Here is an 18,743-nt window from a genome sequence, read left to right on the forward strand (position 1 = left end):
CAGCAACGGTGAACCGTCAAAGAGGCAGAAGATATCTCTTCGTTTCTCAACGATATCGATATTTACATTCAATAAAAACATGTACAATAAATACGTAAATGCGATAACAGAACCGTAACAATTTGCGTATCATCACCTTAATAAATTAATTCAACAAAATAAACGAGTTCCTTCGAAGCTATTGCACAAACGAACGAGTACCCTTCGTTCAGACTGATCGACGATTCGCGACGACACCGAGAACCATTGTTTCTCCTGTTTAAATATAAAACTCGTCGATCCTGCCGCACGTACTTTACGCCTAAAAATTCGATAAATACACCGTGTTTACGATTGACATCTTTGTTTCTTTCATGGGACAAAATGACGCGAGCGATCTCAAGTGCACCCCTTTTCAATTCGAAGGATTTCACTTTCCTTTCCTCGATCTCTCACATTCGTTATTAATATTCGTATTTTCTCTCTGACTATTTACACATTATGGACAACGTGTTGCACCGTTCGTAGACTCGTTGATAATTATAAATGCGTCGGTATACTCGTCGCTAATATCCTATGTGTCCAGTAGTAAGAGTAGTGTGGTAGCAATAATAATAATCAATAATAACCGTAATCATAATAATAATAATGACGATTTGGATTAGTTTCTAGAAACGATCTCGGTGGTTGTAACAGTGACGATAGTAGTAATAATAGTATCTAGCTGTAATAAGTACGCAATAGTAATTTATAATTAAGTAGCCGTCGGTTTCAGCTGAAGCAGCGTTTAGCGGTTTTTTCTTCTCACATCATCGTAGTGTTAACGTTTAATGGCTTAACGGGTTAGTAACAGTTATGCACTTGTAAGAGCGATACATCTATTGTAAGCTAATCTCATTCATTTTCCCTTTGACGTTCTTGTCATTTACTCTTTATCCCTTTCTTTACATGCCTTAATTATAAGTGATAACCACATTAACGCTTTCGTCGAATAATATTTATATATATATGTATATATATATAAATGCTTTCTCTCATGTTTTATTTACAATTCACGATGATAGATCGGCACGCGATTCACGCAGACCGATCCTTTTTTATAATACTTACGTAGTATAGGTTCCGTATGTACAAAATCGCTATGAGCAACATCAGTCCGCACGGATCCGCGAGATCACACTGAATGGATCGTCAGAGGATACCTTAGATACCGTTGTAACATTTACTAACAGTCTATACAACCGTCCAACGTGTCCAACCCCACCAACGCTGGTAAAAAGCACCATTCTCGTTTGGTACACGAGCAGATCACCCGATGATATTCGTTAAAGAGCAACGTCTATTGATTCATCTACCCAGGAGAGGTAGAATGGAATGTTCATCGACGGGGAACGTCTTTGTTTCATTTCTTTTTTTTTTCCGGTATCGTTTAACGACACACGAGTCGCGTTCAATGTTCGTCGCACAGTGTCTTTTCAATGAGTAACCACGCGAACTTCCGGTGTCTTATCATGCTTTCATTATTTCGTCAAAACGATAAGTCACTGGGTGAAACGCGACCAAGTTACGTCATATCCGATCGTCGAGCTTTAGGGATGGTCTCAGATGGGTGTCGGTAGGACGGTGAAGTCCTGTAGCGCGGTCTTCACCGTCTCGTAAATCGGCCTGTTCCCTTCGTCCGCGCAATAACCATCCGCGGTGCAGAGGGTTTGTAACTTCGTCAGGTAACTGTCGAAATTCTCGTGGCCCATCTTCTCCTGTGGTCCGCCTGGGGCGTTCGGTATTCGCACGTGCTCCAACAGCGTTATCATGTTATCGCGCAGCGACTGATAGTACTCGGTCAGGTTGTTGTTGCGCTGAGCAATTGATGTTGTTTCCTGCAACAAAAAAGCGAACCTATTATTATAAACATCGAGTTACATTGAAAAGCATGCATTTCGTAAGGATGATACAATGAAAAAGAAAAAGGGGTGAAAATAGATGGGATTCAAATGGGGTGGCACTGGTCTACGTTAGCAACAACAGGTAGGGATGATTATTAGAGACAAAAATCTATTTTTGCATTAATCTGAGCTAAAACTTTACCTGTTCTAGGGTTATGCTTAAACGTCCAATTTGAATTACATGTGCATTTAAAGGAGAATTTGAAAAAATGGTTGTTTCCATCCGTTTTAGCCCAAATTCAGCAGCATTCTACGTAGTTAGTGTTGGAAAATTTCACGGCCTGTTCTATCAGCATACGGTAATAATCGATTACCGACTGAGTAGAGGGGTACTGACTGACCTTTTCTCCTTGCTTCAGCTGGTTTTCCATGGCGGTGATATCGGAGCGCAAGCGCAGCACCTGCGATTCGACCCGAGCGTTCTCTCTCTGGAGTTCCGTTATCTCAGCCTCCAGTGTGTAGAGATCCTCGCTCTGGCCAGTGGCGGTACCGCTACCACTCGTGTTACCCTGACCCGTACCCACCGCACCCCCGTGAGCCGGACCACTGGTGTCCACCCCTGAAGATACGACATAGACGGTCCACTTTAACAGGCTGTCTCTGTCACTTTGGGCTTATTGTTTCCCGATTTCTAACAGCTTCCTCATTTAATAGCCAGCTCTCGAGACATAATTAGCCCTGCTGCTTCGTTCAGCAGAGGTATCATATAAATTGAAATTTCGAAACATCTCGAGAACACGACTGATTTTCAGGGAAACCGTCAGAAGCCAAGGTCCTTCAACCCAATCATTGACCGAAGCTCGTTAAGAGCTCTGTCTCTCTATCGTACTTAAGCGACTCGATGTTACAAAGATAAAAATGTACTAGCACGTATTTTTGACAGAGGTGTGCGGGATTCATATAGAATAAAAATGTGAAAAATGTGGCGAGCATGTAAGTAGCGCCAAAAGAGGAAAGCTTCGGACAGCGATTTGGGTTGGCCCGTTGGGGGAAACGTGTCAGAGAACAAGTGCATCGTCACTGTTTTGTCTAGTCTATCGCGTTATTTTAACGCTCGATTGGCAATTATCAATGTATCCCAAGTCGCTGCATTAGGATTTGTCTGAAATGTGGGATCGGTACGGTTCCGCCTGCGAACGGTTCGTGCTCAAGTGATGGAAAATCATCTCGTAGATACGATTGAAAAACTTTGATATCAAGACGACATAGCTCATTGATATACCGCACGAACCAGACAGGAGTGCCGCAGGAATAGAAAAAATGATCTGGGACGATGTTAGAGGGTGACTGGGGTAGCGTGAGGTGCCATCATACCAGATAGAAGAAAAAAATGGGAGACGCCGAGTGTTGGCCTTCGCGTGTACCGTATCATCGTAATTCGTGAAAATTCGTTAGAAAATATACATTGAAAATTTCAATTAGAGCTGTGGCCACAGCTGTCTCACCGGTGCTGCCAACACTCGGGCATCATCTCGTAAAAGTAAAATTACTGGTGTGTGGATTTTGTATGTAACACCGAAAACACATAGAAAACAAATGGCGAGTACGTCAGTCCCTTACCTTCAAAAGTAAATGTTCTCCTCAAAGCTCAATGACAGGAAAGGAGCTGATCGTGATCCCAGAATAAATCAGAATATATTATTTTTCATTATTATGACATACGGTTGTTTTTTGTATCTTGGGTAATTTTTTTTTTCTTTTGCATACATTTCTTTTGCTTTCTGTTATTTTCTTTCGTTCTTTGTTCTTGCACATAATCATGTGGGAATAGGATTCCGCGGGGGCCAGATTCGTTATTGGAAGAAGCAAAGTGACACAATGGAAGTCGAGGTGTCCGGTTCAGGTGATTTTCCTTCGTGTTTTTTTTTTCTTTCTTATTCTTAGCTGTTTTTTTTTTTGTTTCAGTGCTGGTCAACGAACGTTTCGTATCATCGAATCACCGTGGTGTGACAAATTCGAAAACACCTGGATACCAATGTATTTAGAGAAGAAAGGGAGAGCGAGAACGTAACGTAACGTAACATTTAAGTAGAAACGACCAAAGAAACAACTGAATTTACGGGTAAGACAGAAGAAAGGATGTAGGAAGGACAAGGTTACCCTTGTTGGTATGACAGCACATCATTGCGTGAAGAGTAGAGTATGGCATAGCACAGGATCATTATATGTACAAGTTTACAAATCAGGATTCATAATTTTGTCACGGTATTTTGCCATCGACTCGTCCATGTTGCAATAATGCACCCTTATGTTACGTCCACTATCAATCAATTTGAATCGAATAAAATTGCACTTGGACGAGTACGACATGGAAGCACAGAAAAGAATAAAAGGTAATTTCGAATGATCATGCCTACTCTACGAATTTTTTTCTTTTCATCTCGTTTCACGTAGGCAATCACATGTCGCACAATCAGGTCCTTAACTCAGCGTGAATGGAGTCACGAATTTGCTTGGACTTCGAACTCGTAAGATTTCGACTCGTTTCACGAAGAGCAAACCGCGGTTTCTTTCTTTCTTTTTTTTTTTTCTTTTATTCCTCGATTAGGAATGGTGCGCATCGATAATCGAAGACGTCAATGACACCAGAGGCAGCTTGATCCTCACCGGTGATTCCTTTGCTGTACATGCTCGACATATCCTCGAACTTGGGCTTCTTCACCGCGTGTCCGGCTATCGGACAACCGGACAGAGATCTGTGAGTGGAGAATGAACCGTTTATGTGGCCGATCCCGTCACAGCCAGGCGTGGGACAGTTGACACCTTCGAATTTCATTGCCGTCGCCGCAGCAACCGCTGCTTTGTGCTGCTCGATCGTGCCACCGGACTCTAGCACTCGCGTCTTGTTCCTGTTGGCGATGGGGCAGCCGGAAGCGCTGCAACAGGTCGTTGTGATTGCAATTAGACTCTCGTCAGCTTTTTCTATCGCACTGTAGCGAATCACTGACACAAATAAATAAATGATTCTCTTATATTTGCAGCTTGTAATATCCAAAAATTTTAATTAAAAATGTATTCTGAAATTGATTAAATATTTTATGAATACCTTAATTAGTTTTATTAACACTTTAACAGTCAGAGACACATAAATTTTTATTTTTTATTTTATCTGCTATGTAGTAATTATAAATTGAAATTTACTGTTACAATTTATTTTACTGCTATTTTAAATTATGATTCTACCAAATTTAAAATTTTTCATCTCAGGATAACGGGGTTAAATAAAATGAAATTTTCCACGATAAACTGTCAGAAAGTCTTACCTGCGATGCGACAAGAATTTGCCGGTAGCATGACCAGACCCGTCGCAACCGGGGATTGGACATCTGCAGCCCGAAATGCCAACACCACCATTACCATCACCATACAATCCATCCACACAGAGTGAGCATGAAACGAGCGGAAACCGCCGGTTATTAGTCAGCGTCTTCGCCTTTGCATTTACCAAGCGGACGGAGTTTAAGGGATACGGCTGAGAAAGGGATGGGTTTACCCTTTTCAGTATACCGCAAGATCTTGGTACGTGCAATGCGGTCAGGAAGATATCCACGTAGTTGCGTGCAACGTGCGAACGCGGTGAAAACGCAAATCGAGATCGCGATTACGAGAAGCACAACAAGTTGCAGAGCTTGCAAGAGACCGGAGATTCTCTAGATTAATCCTCTCTACCCAAGATAAGATTTAAAGGAGTTTATCATGCTGATATCTAGACTGTGGATCTTTATGCAAATTAGTTTACGTTAATATTTAATAAATTCTGAATAATTCGTTTCTTTTTTTTTCAAGGTTAATAAAATTAGAAGCTTTTGTTGAAGCCTGAAGCGATAGAGATAAAAAAGCATGATTTTCCTTTATAAAAGTATATATCCATCAAAGGAACATTGAGGAACCCTTTATTACTAAAAGCTGCCAGAAACAAGTAACCAAGTCTTCACTAAAAACATTCATTTCGAACATTTTAATTACGAAACAGAATGTCGCCCATTATTGAATTACTTCCAGTAATTTTACATTTGTAATGAATTTTTACTCTTTGTTCCTCTAATGAATACGTACCTTCAGAAAAGGATAATATGAATAATGACAAACCTCAATGGTTCAGAGTCCTGTCCATCTCGTGGCTTGCTCTTCGGTTTATTAGCCCGTGGACAGCCAGATAAACTTCTGTGAGACGAGTAGTTTCCGGTCACATGACCCGATCCATCGCACCCAGGCGTAGGGCACTTCAGTTCTTGCGAATGCGCCTGAATCTGGGAGCGATCGGCTCGCGGACAACCGGACAGACTGCAAAGGAGAGAAACGTTTCTGATGTTTAAATCCGTTCCGAAATATACCATGACGATTCAGCGCTGCTTTACAAATTAAGTTGATAAATTGAATCATTCGTCGATTGAAGAAGTAGCGCATCAATCCTCATGGTCAGGATCACGAACGCACACCTCAGGAACATCCAACGATGGCTTCAGCAACACATCGCATGCAATTTACGCGACGTTGCCAAGAAGTCTCGAGTACTTACGTTCGAAATCGGGTACCGATGATCTTGACGAGACCGAAAGTGTATTTTATATATAAATTTCAATTTTGTCCACCTCGTCGAGATCATCTTCACAGATTGCTAACACAGGGTTAAAAAACTATTTTTACAAAAATCAACCTAACTGCAACAAATTTATTGTTGGACGACTTGCCTTGCGTCCGGTTCGAACGAAGACATTCGACAGGGATGCTTTTTCTCTCTCGAGGATGATTTACGGACATATCGTTTTCTAAGCAGGTGAATGGTAGACGCACAGTTGAAACGGGCAATCAACGATGTATAATATAATACAATGTGGTAGCATGCAAATGGCAACGCCGTGTTCCAGTTGGATCACTCATGAGGTGTCGCTCGTACGATCGATCGCGTTTCAGGTTCGTGTAAATACAAGGTTAGCCTTAGCCTAGGAACACTGAAAGGGAGAGCAGGGAGCACACTCATACCTGACCCCAGTGAAACTCGTCAATTGCCAATTTGTCATTGTCTCCGTTCTGGTATTTAAACGATCGAACGGTCCTCTTCCCGTCATTCACGAACTCTCTTAAATACGATTCTGCTCTGACATGGTTCATTGGCAACAGTTCGCTACGAAGCTGCCCACACGAGGCTGGCGAAGCGTTTCTTAAACGGGCGGGTTTCGGTGAACGTATACATATTTCGTAATGCGTACGAAAATGAATATCATTAACATCCGAGAATTGGTGGAAGCACACGTAGACCCGCGAGTATTCGTCTATCATCACGATTCGTCGCTATGATTTTGTCATCCCTTTTCGTAGGGGTCGGGTCGAAAATAAGGATCAAGTGGTACTTCATTCAACACGAAACTCATCTACACACTTTGATAATAATATATCGTAGGATAGCGCAACAAGAAGTGGGATTGGGTGTATATAGATAAAGGTACACAAAGAGAAAGGTGGAATAAATGATAGAACAGACCGTGTGATAAAATAATAGAACTAAAAAACGTTACGCTCAATACGCAAATAACTAGTTATACCAACGGATAGTCACACGTAATATTATAATAATATAGATATACAACAATATCGAGATAGGTACAAGACTGGTTCAGCCAGGAAAACGAAGGAGGAGGAGGAGGAGGAGGAGGAGGAGGTTATTCTATATAAACGATCAGTGTCACAAAACACTTAAGAAGCCACTACGCCATGGATCCATCTATGTTTTCTCAGAATATCGTGACATCGTTCCGAATGTACCGAGATGTCATCGTGTACGACTCGACGTGTGTTGTTCCGTAGGACCGAGTTTCCAAACTGGGATCAAACTACTCGAGGAATCTGCTTTTGGACCGACGTAAACAGGATATCCAGGGGAACATCTTGTACCGCGTGTATGTTTCCTTATGTAAGTGTATTTATGTGGTACGTGTGTCTGTGTATGATGTATTCAGCGTGCGTGCGTGCGTGCTGCATCGCTATACCAATATATCAATAAATATACACAATCGGATGTAGTCGGCAAATGTTAAATGTCAGTGTCAATTGTCAATGTAGCCTTGCCTTCTGTGGGTAGCGTAGTTTCCCGAGACATGACCCATGCCATCACAGGACGACGTGGGGCACTGTATCAGCTCCTTGCCATCGCGACCACGAGGGGCGGGCCGAGGCACGAAATTCAACGAGTGCCGTCTCATATTCATACTGCACCGAACAACATCAACAATAAGACAATCTCAACGCGATTGCTCGTCTCTCGTATGCCTTCACCTAATCAATACACCGGCTAACTATCCGTTTGCCCGGCGACGTCGTACAGTGGATGACCGATGACGAATGATTCAACGACGATCAAGCCGTACCTCTTAGCCGTGTACTTTTCTTTCGTATACGATTTTCTAATAACGAGAAAGCGCCGATTTAATGGACATCCAAGGTACGAATGTAACCGCGATGCAAACGTAACAAAGCTGGATAGCAACGAAAAGTTTTATTGCGCTTCGTAACTTTTCCTTCTCGCGACGAGAGGGAGGATTGCGGGCGTGTACGATGGTGGGCGTGTTAGCGACATATGAGAGCGAAAAAAAAAATCGCGAAAGTTCGGCCGACTGGTGGAGAAAGAACAGGAAGAGGCGCAGCAGGCAACGGCAGCAGGATGAGGAAGAGGCCGAAGGAATATACGCGGATCAGAGCACGAGAGCAGTTTGCTTCGGGTTTTTTCTCTCGTCTCCTGGTAGTCTCGTAGATGAACCAACTACCGTGGGCTATGAGAAGCCTCGAAAACCTCGATGACCCTTGAGTAGCCACGATATTGCCGGCAACCGAGCCGACGGATCCAGACTTGAGTGCAATTCAACGCTACGCCCCCGAATGCTCTACCTTCCGTATTTTACCAACCACCGTCTAACCACTTTCCTCTACCTTATGGACAGATGATAAGTCACGCTATCGCGTTGTCCCTCACCCGTTCTTTATCGGATCCAATCATTCGTTCATCGTTAAATGGAGATTTAGTGAGTAAGGGTCGGTTGATTGATCTTGAGAATGGGTATCGAATGGTTAGGCGCTTTTTTTATTGCTTTTCTAAGTCGAAGTGAAGTAAATTTAATATCCTGGTATTCATCCTATTAACGATTAATGATTAATTATTTCTGCGGATTTTAAAGATTTTCTATTGTTTCGCTTTTGGATTATCAAATCGTTGTTATCAGCTTAGTTTTAAAGCATAGAATTATTATTTTTTGGAATGTAAAAGAAAATGAAAGTACTTGGTAGAAGAATCTCGGCAACACGCCCGAACGAGCGTATGAAATTTCAGGATAGACGGAGATTAGAAAAGAGAAGGGACCAGTTTTGCCTGAAGTATCCGAGGTGCATTTCAAGGGTCTAACCTCGATGGGACGACGCGGATCTCGCCCCATAATCCAGTGCGGTGGCAACTGATTATACTCCACCTTCTCCCTCGACCTTATCCACCCTTGGCAGCTCACCGCCACCCACACCCTCGTTTCACCTCCTCTCCTTATGCGCCTTCCGAACCGCGCCTTCTCCACCATACCGCCGAGCTTTACGTCAATTAGAATAAGGTTGGCACTTTCGGTACGAAGAGTAATTACTTTAATTAACAAAATGGAGGTAGGTATGCGCGATCTCCGCCTCCCTCCACGCCAACTTTAGTCGCCGTCGCTGCGCTGTTGCCTCCGTGCCTTTTCGGCCGCGAATACATACATATATCGCGAGAGAGATTCGCGCGACCCTTTCCGCAAGGCAAGTACCAAATCTGCGATGCTCGCATCCACGATAATTGCACGTCGACGTTTGTCCGGCTCATTGGATACCGTGGATTCATTAGATTTCTTACGATTCACTGTCGTCTGATTAAAAACTTTCTTATACTACTTCATTTTAAATAGGGATTTGTATAAACTGTATCCATTTCCTAAGTCTATTTTCATAATTTATTAAGCGATAATTTTAGAAATTCTCAGTAATACTTGCTTCAATTTTCGAAACTCGGAAAAATATTTGATATCCCTTTTTTCAAATTGAATTTTTCAATTTGATATACGTAAATTCTCAGATAATATTAAATATTTAGATAACTTGGAATTTTTTATTTTACTTTTATAATAAACGAAACGATAAATTTCCAATGAACCAGAAACGTCATACCTTTCTCGACGATCGCGAAATTAATATTATTATAGAAAATAAGAATTTGTCGAATCCCTTACCTATCGTCTTTACCCGTGGGTTTATCGAGAGGTCCAACCGTGTGCTGTGGGGGTGGCATACTGTAACAGGGTGTCGGCGTGTAACCTGCTGGGATTTGGTACCCGGAAGTCACAGGGCCACCTGGATAAGTTCCACCGCAGTTGTATCCCGCAGTGGGGTAAGGGGTGTAAGTGTTCGCTGGATATTCAGGCTGAACACCTGTCATCCCGTATCCCGGATGGGGGCTCATTGGTCCATAACCTGGAAACAAAACACATTCTATCGTTATAGTATCAAATGAAACGAAAATTGTACTAAGAACAAAAAGCAATAAAGTTGATTTCAAAACCTACATTTCATCCGGAACAAATATCCCGAATGAAATGCACGAAAGAGAAATGTTTCAATAGCGCAAAAACTAGAGCACTGTGAACAACTGAAGTAGAGGACACGCATGACAATGCACCCCTTTGTGAAGAACCTATTCATAAATTCCCTGTGATCTCCTCCCATCTGTACACGATAACCAAGTAAATAAAGAAACGTCCCTGTCGTTTTAGAAAAAAAAAAAAAAAGAAAAAAGAAGAACCGAACTAAAAGCTGGACAAAGGTTCGGCGCAGAGCATCCAAACCGTCGCGTCGCTTGATTAACCGTTGTAAAACCTACGCATTTATTTACCAGCAAGAATTCATTTTGTCTGGCCGTGCAAATAGCCAACGGACTAGAAGGGCCTGTGCGACGTCGCGCGAACACGACGACGTCGAGTGAACGAACGAACACACGGTGGCTGTGTGCTCGAATGTTTCAATTTCAATAACTACTCCCCAGCGAGTCTGCACAATATTGGCCGCACCGGACTTTTGCCGGCTACGTGTACGCGAAATATTGATAATTAACAATGGTCGTGTACCGCCACAGGGTGGTGGTCCGTTAGGAAGGGTGTCGTTGCATATCCAGGCTGCGAAAGAGGATGAGAAGAGGGGACGGAGACGAGCTGGGGCGAGGCAGAGGTGCCGACAGGGAGGAAAAGAATGGACTACAGGTTTGGAATGGCAAAGTACAGAGAGACCGAGGAAAAAAAGAGCCGGGCCATAGGTACCTATTATGGCAGTCATGTACTGTTCTGGCGAATTTTTATTCGACGTAACCGCGTATCGTTCTCTCTCTCTCTCTCTCTCTCTCTCGATCGACCTAACCCCGAGGGTGTCGAGCTTTTTGTTCTTTTCCGTATTCCTCGTTCATGAACCTCCTCGTTGTAACCCCCTATCGCCCCTCTGTTACACGCTGCCGATGTAGCGACACGCTCGCGCTTTCTCTATATTCCAAATATACGATATTCGATGAAATTTGGGAACAAGAATACTTGGTACAGGTTTGCAGGGTCGTTAGTTGAATTGAACGCTCGATCAGGAAAAGTAAATTCAAATAATTTTCATGATTAAGAAATGATTAAGTTGAGTACTAGAAAAGGATAGGAAGCTGAGAAGATAATAGTCGCGGGTCATAAAGCGCATTTATGAGATGGATGACGAATTATCTGCCAAGTTGAGCGATAAACAGTGATAGCTCACCAGTGGGATCACGGTAGGCGTCCATGTAGTGGGAACCCCCGCTGTCGGGGGTGCTTTCTCGGCTGTACGCCGCGACGTGCACACCGGGTGGTGGGAACCCTGGTACAGGCCTGATTCCAGGACCCCCGCTGAAATTGACCGGCTCGTTCGCCGTGGAGAAGTCGACCGGCTCGGTCTGCTCCTCGATTGGTCTGGGCGCTGGGAAGCCTGGTCCAACGGGAACCGCTACAGCTTCTCCGTGGCCGGTTGGATACTGGGGACTCGGTGCGCCACTGTAATCAGATGAACATGATGTACGGTTTAATATCCCTCCCTTCGTTTCACCCTTCTTGCGTTGGCGAGAAAATATTCACGGATTAAAATGTTTATAATCTTGTTCCGCGTATTTCAATCAAGGGATCAAATTAGATTTCGAACTTCTACGTTCTGTTGATTGCGAGAAATGGTTAATAACGTTCCGAATTAGCAGGATACAAATTAGTCGTTAATTACCTGTGAAGCCTGTTTACACTGAGATCGAGGGTCTGTCCCTGTGGACTGGGAACCTGAGGACTTGCCGTCAGGTGGGGACTTGCTGCTGCCTGAGGACTCCCTCCTACAGTTTGACCACCGCCGTATTGAGGGCTGAGACTGTTAGAGCCGTATGGGGGCGCCTGTAACAATTATCATTGTTTTTAAAAAACTACTTGTTCTTGGTTCATCGTATAAGAACATAAGAAAGTAGAATACCTGAGGGCTCGTTGATGTGACACTGGAAGTGGACAGGTCCATCACCGACCCTCCAGGAGAGGTTGGAGGACCTCCAGGTTTCTGCATCTGCTGCACCTGCGCCACTGTGACGCATTTCACTGCAATCATAAAATATATTTTACATTTGATTAATTTTACATTTCAACGTAATTTTTAATTATCATGAAAAATCTTACCATCTTCGCTCTTCATCATTCCCGCAGCCGTGGCAGCGGCCATCGCCATTTGGTGCTGCTGAGCCGCGACCGCAGCCTCCTGATGGTACACCCGTTCCTGTTCCTCCGGTGTCATTCCAGTTTGTCCCAGGTAATACATGTTCGTCCTCGAATGGAGTTGCTGTTGTTGCTGCTGCTGCTGTTGTTGCTGCGACTGAATGGGCGCGCAACCTTGTGTGTCGTATCTCTCGTAGGCTGACGTGGTACCCGGATCGTACGGTCGATGATTGGCGGCACTGGCCACCGCGTTTTCGTATCCCCTCGCGTTCGCGATCTCGTTGGAATAGGTGACGACAGGTCGCGCGATATTACTAGCGCCAGGGTGCATGTAGGCCCTCGCGTGCTCCGCGGATCTGTGGTGATAAAGCTCCTCGCTGGAAGTGGCTGCCGCAGCTGCAGCCGCCGCAGCGGCCATCATCGCCGAGGGTTCGTAAGGAGACCTCTGCGACATTTGGTGACTCATCCTAGTGTCCTCGACCATTGGCATCGGATAAGCGACCGTGGGTTGCATTGGCAGCACGTGGTGCGTTGGGTGCTGACTTGGATGATGTATCGTCGCGCCGATGGACCCTCTGGACCCCATGGCGTCCATCGAGGACATCGACGACGAATTCGAGTCTTGATTCATATACGAGTCGTATGTCGGTCGTACATTGGGTGGAGGTGGCGGAGGGGGCGAGTTCACCCTACAAGAAGCCGTTTCTTCCGTCTTCGGTACCAACAGATCCGACGTGTTTTGACCCCTGCTCGGTAAACTGCTGCAGCAACTACCGCTTGTCGCCATATTCTCCGTTTTAGGGACCACTTTGCTCGTGCGGGACGAAGGGCTCTCCTCCGGAGTTTTCGGAGGTTTCACGTTGATCCCTGTACCCTTAGTTGTCGAATAGTAGTCGTATGTGAGACTGCTTAGTACTGGTTTCGTGTCCTGCGTCGAGGTGCCATACTGAGAGTAGCTTTTGCTGTCCATCGAAGGCGGCAACAGGTTCGTGCTGATATACTCTGGAGGTATTCCGGACACTGTCGCGAAAGTACAAGATTTATCGTATATTTTAATCTTCAAGTACTATGGATGACTTTAAATTAATACCTTCACATTATTACAAAAACAATTAACAGGGCTATTAAAATTTGATACAGTTAACATGCTTGAAGGATGAAAACGTAGATTGCTTTTGAAATATGATAATTGTAGGAATAACCGTTCCCATGTTCAATTGCATTTTGTTAAATTTACAAATTGGTATTTCAGTACAGTTCAGGCATGCAGAGCACAGTCGGAGGTGCTCGCAAGTAATGAATTCTGTAATCATATTGTGTAACCACAATTGACACGTTTACAATAATTCGAATAGTTATCGGTATCGACTGCGAGTACCCCCCAGCGCGAAAGCAATAAAAGCAAGGCGATCGATCTCGCGTGAACACGCAAGAGGATTACTTTCGCGTCGTTGGAAAAAGCTTAAGCCCCGTTCTGATTTCACGGGCTAGTTAGGCGCGTGGATTTTCACGTAGGACGAATTCCAGGCACGTTGGGAAGGGCTGCTATGCCGCCTTACCTTGAGCCTTGTGTCGTGCCTCGCGTGCGGCCTGCTTATTGGCCGCGGCAATGGGACATCCGGACAGGCTCCTGTGCGTGCTCCGATTCGAGCTGACATGGCCACGGCCGTTGCAACCAGGCGTCGGGCATTTCAAAATAGTCTCATGCATCGCCAGAACTGTGAGAACCCAGAGACACGTGGCGTGGTTACAGAACGCTAGTCGTTCGAATTGCTCAAAAATCTGCACAATCGTCAGTCCACACATACACGCACACCAGAGGGACGGCAGGATTCAGATATTAATTACGGCCTCCTTCTTATGCGTTGAGTATAATTATCGTCGTTGCTCGCGTCGACGATTAACACCGAAAGAAAGGTGTCGTGTATAGTAGTATATATACAGAGAAACAGAGAGAGAGAGAGAGAGAGAGAGAGGAGAAAACGAAAGAGAAAATAAAGGAATAGAGAGAAAGAAAAATGGGGTACACAACGTCACGGGATGAAATATACAAAATAAATGTGTAATAGTACAATCAAGTATACCGAGCGGGTAGAGAGAAACTCAAGTAAAGACATAATTAATCCAGTGAAAAATTATAAGACAACAACTTGCGATTCGTGTGTCGTGTGTTGTGTGTGCTGGATAGATGATTGCTTCTTTATCAGACACTGTACACTATTCTAACTATGACTTTTCAAAATTAATTATTCTTCAAAGGGAAAATTGATGACTTTCGAAGCTATAATTTTTATCTTTACTGAATTAAAAATTTCTAAACAGTATACCTTTCTCTATTTGGATCGTGTTAGAAGGAGCTTGCCTGTCTTGAGCCGCGTTTAGACCAAGCGAATGTTATTCCGACAAAAATCAAACATTCTTGCTGTACGTACGAAACAACCATGACTGAATGCTCCCGCTTTTGGTGTATGTTCGTTTGATCTAAACGCGGCTTTGGAAGGTTCGTCGACGCGCGACGAGCGTGGTTTGTTAGGGAAACCGTGTCACAGGAGCGTGTGATCGCCGTTTAATTATACTCAATCGCACAAAATCCTCCGTTCGATTCTGGTGTGTGCGCATACGCATAGTTCGGGTGGGTCGCAACCGCCCGTGTCTCGAGTTCTCCAGATGTTCGTAGGCAGGGCCAACGTAACCAAGTTCAAGTGTGGTGATTTATTTTCTACTTATAATGAACTACAGAACAGAACGGTAAATTCAAAACGTAAGTGAACGCAATAAATAAAGCTCTCTACCCCGCAAACGAAAAGCACAAAGAATATAAAAACAGACAGACACATAGACACACATAGACGGGCGCGGTTCAACGAGCCCACACTTTAGTCAAATATTAAATATTCAAAGCTTAAGTTACGTTGTCTTTTTTTTTTTCTTTTCATTAATTTTATCCTATCGCGAAAGAATTTTATTGTGTAGATCTCATTTGTGCAACTGAAGTTTTCGCAAATGCAAGCAGAGATTGATTTCAATTGAAAGTTCTTAGTGTTTCAATAATCAAAGATCGTGGCTGATTATAGGAAACGTGCTAACGTGGAAAATAAGTACATTCGCTCGTTCACACTCGTCACTCCCTTGCCCCGTCGCGTGAAAAAGGCAATTTCGCAAAAAGAAGATGCATCTATTTAACTACGATAAGAAGTGAGAATGGTATTGGTGAGTACTTACTCTCTGGCGTTAGTTTATCTTTCCTTGGACAACCGGATAAGCTGAAATCACAGTATTGAAGTATTGATAAAAATTACTTCTAACAAATTATGGAAATATATATAATATTCGAGAAATAAATTTATTTAATCGAGAAATTAATATTTTACTATAAGATTCTGTTTAAAAGTTTTAATAAATTGAACAATATTTCAAAAATTCTTAGTTCAAAATTGGAAAGCATTTTGATTGTTCTTAAAAAAAATATATATATATATAAGAATTAGTAAATCAATAAAATTAAATCATGGAAGTAAAAATGATGAGATTTGCCCTCGTTCTAGTGTCAGTGGCACTGTTCTCCATCAAGCTGTCGTACCAACTAGCCGTCTAATTGACCATGGCAAAGTGCAGAGCACAGGTTAATTACCGATAATTGCTTACCTGCGGTGGTGAGAGTAGAGTCCGGTCACGTGACCCTGCCCCGTACACCCTGGGGTCGGGCACTTGTTGCCCTCTGTAACAAATTAAACCGTGGCAAACGGTCAGCTTTTGTACAATTCGTCATCATTAGCAATATTATACCTCATAGAGATATCATAAACGCAATATTTTATAAAGATTAATCAAAATAAATTTTTTATAATAATAAATGGGTTAAAGTTTATTCCATTCTAAACAATCTTTTTGGAATTGTATACTTTGCTATACATCAACCGAAGCGTACTTTTATTTTCTATCGTTAGTACGATAGAAAATTTTAATAATTTCATTAGAAATCAATTGACACCAAATCAATTGAACTGTGCTCATTAATTAATGCCGCCTATTACAATCGCGTAATTATGATATAACAGGAAAATGTTACTCGTTCTTCGTATGGACCAACCCTGTTGAATTTCATGATCGCAACAAGCACGTTTGATTGTGGATAAATTGTGCGTTCACACGGTCGGAATATTGGCTGAAACTGGAACCAAAGCGTGACAATGTTGCGGTAGATGGAAAATATTGTTCCTCTGCTTGCGTTTTGTAATGCGGAGACAGTGGATTTGCATTCTGATATTGGCTGTCGAACGAATCCATGGAATCAATATTTTATGTAGAGACAGAATGGTGACAGTGCACAGTATTCGTGTACATGAAAAATGGAATTTCCTCTCAACATTTGTGCCCTGATAATTTCTCTATTAGTAAAAATATTTTAAGCTAAATACAGTCAAATAATATCAGTTTACTTCTGTTACAGTTATTACAAAAATTATTACGTATTTATTAATCCTATAATAATATTTCACATGCAATTAATTTACATAAATTACAAATCCCTGGATAATTTCTAAAATGAAATCAGATTGATAAAAATGATATTCATAACGAGTGGGACGAGAATCTGGGAACAGAAAAATATAGAGAATAGTAAAAAGCCCGACGGCCGAGATTCTTTCAGAGTAGCAGCGACGATGCATGGAATTGAATGAAAATTAACTATCGAATGGATGACAAGTGCTATGTACGTCCGACAACGTGGTATACTTTCAATACGCAACACAGAATGCAATGTATTTCCAGTTTGCCAATATTCATGTACATTTTATATGTTCCTTGCTCTGATCGTTGAACCTACTGGCAAATAAACTGACAGTTTATTGCTTGATACTGATATAATTTCAGTGTATATCCGATTATTATTCTAAGAATAAACAGAAAAAAGAAAAGGATTCTAAGAAATTCATGAAAAAAGAAAAGGAATTACCCCTCTAACTCGTGACATTTCTATTTCTAAATGGGTTCCTTTTCAAAATTTTTGGAAAACAATTTTTGGAATAATAAAATTTTGTAAAATGCCGAACTCTTGTCAGAGAAATCACTGAATAAGCATATAGTATAACGAGATAAAGTGTTTCTTCAACTCGTTTGCTCTTTAAGTAGTACGAGACGGTATAACATTTTAAAGCGTTAATTAGAAGCTCTAAATGAAAACGGACAAGCTGTGGCCTAATGTGGCCTAGTGTGGATCTTGTCGCGCAAGTTACGCATTTGCGAGTAACCACTGGGATTTCTCTGTCCCATACCTAAGCCCTGGGGATTAACACTGTGTATACATTCAACCTGAAACCTGGTTGTTCGTGAAACGAGCACGGCTGCTTCATTACCGTTTTATCAAAGAACGAGGGTGTCAATCTCTTAAATGACAATTATGCATAGTAAAAACATTTATGATATTACAAAAACCACCATTGATCTTAAATTTATAATTAAATTAATCGAATGAAATTTCATCGTAATTCAAAATTGACCCTCTATTAGATACTCGATGTGCTGTTTAATAGTCTGTTCGAGAGTTGACAGACAACTGTACATAAAAGACGGCACATATTTAATTGAACATTAAATGACCCTTAGTATCTAGGAGCAACGTGCCAACGATAAAACTCACGTCCATAAACTTTCTCTACACTCTTTTCTGCAATTTTTTCCCCTTAATTCTCGCTTTTCTTAGGGCTGTCACGAAATTGCATCGGGGCATGCTCGAGCAACCTGTACCATCTGTCGTGTACTGGCTGTAACTTAATGGCTGGTATGGTGTACGTCACGTATAATCGCGCTCGTGTTCGTGTTCTCAGGGTGACCTCGCGTGACCAGACAATTACAGGTTTCCAGTATACGCTCTATACACTCCAGAAGTACCAATAGCTTAGGATAAGGACCATCTATACGGATCCTTTGTTCCCAGCGCCGGTGAAGATTCGAACAACTTTTTACTCATGGGAATTAATTAAATTTCCTTCTAATCTTTGGAGATAACTTGAAATGAAATTCATTCGGTCAACACTTCGTCGAACCCGTTTAGTCAGCCTCCAAGATT

At 42.5% G+C, this 18,743-nt stretch overlaps 1 protein-coding gene across 6 annotated transcripts in view; it reads right to left on the bottom strand.

The window, feature by feature from the left end:
* Positions 1-427: 427 nt before the first annotated feature.
* LOC117600475 (uncharacterized) overlaps positions 428-18,743 on the bottom strand; it is a 259,355-nt gene continuing 241,039 nt past the window's right edge. The window contains exons 7-19 of one of the 6 annotated variants that reach the window (XM_034315968.2): positions 16,319-16,391; positions 15,896-15,936; positions 14,233-14,391; positions 12,638-13,693; positions 12,441-12,559; positions 12,204-12,364; positions 11,712-11,983; positions 10,160-10,400; positions 6,012-6,206; positions 5,186-5,248; positions 4,530-4,771; positions 2,264-2,481; positions 428-1,856 (exon numbers count right to left, since the gene is read on the bottom strand). In XM_034315968.2, the coding sequence (XP_034171859.2) occupies positions 1,581-1,856; positions 2,264-2,481; positions 4,530-4,771; positions 5,186-5,248; positions 6,012-6,206; positions 10,160-10,400; positions 11,712-11,983; positions 12,204-12,364; positions 12,441-12,559; positions 12,638-13,693; positions 14,233-14,391; positions 15,896-15,936; positions 16,319-16,391 (3,116 nt within the window). In that variant the 3' untranslated portion in view covers positions 428-1,580. Of the gene's footprint in view, positions 1,857-2,263; positions 2,482-3,482; positions 3,529-4,529; positions 4,799-5,185; positions 5,249-6,011; positions 6,207-10,159; positions 10,401-11,711; positions 11,984-12,203; positions 12,365-12,440; positions 12,560-12,637; positions 13,694-14,232; positions 14,392-15,895; positions 15,937-16,318; positions 16,392-18,743 lie in introns of those variants that run through there. The other 5 variants (XM_034315967.2, XM_034315972.2, XM_034315971.2 and 2 more) reach the window with 5 other exon arrangements.

This window comes from Osmia lignaria, chromosome 15 (genome assembly GCF_051020975.1).
Source record: "Osmia lignaria lignaria isolate PbOS001 chromosome 15, iyOsmLign1, whole genome shotgun sequence".
In the NCBI taxonomy this organism is placed as follows: Eukaryota; Metazoa; Arthropoda; class Insecta; order Hymenoptera; family Megachilidae; genus Osmia; species Osmia lignaria.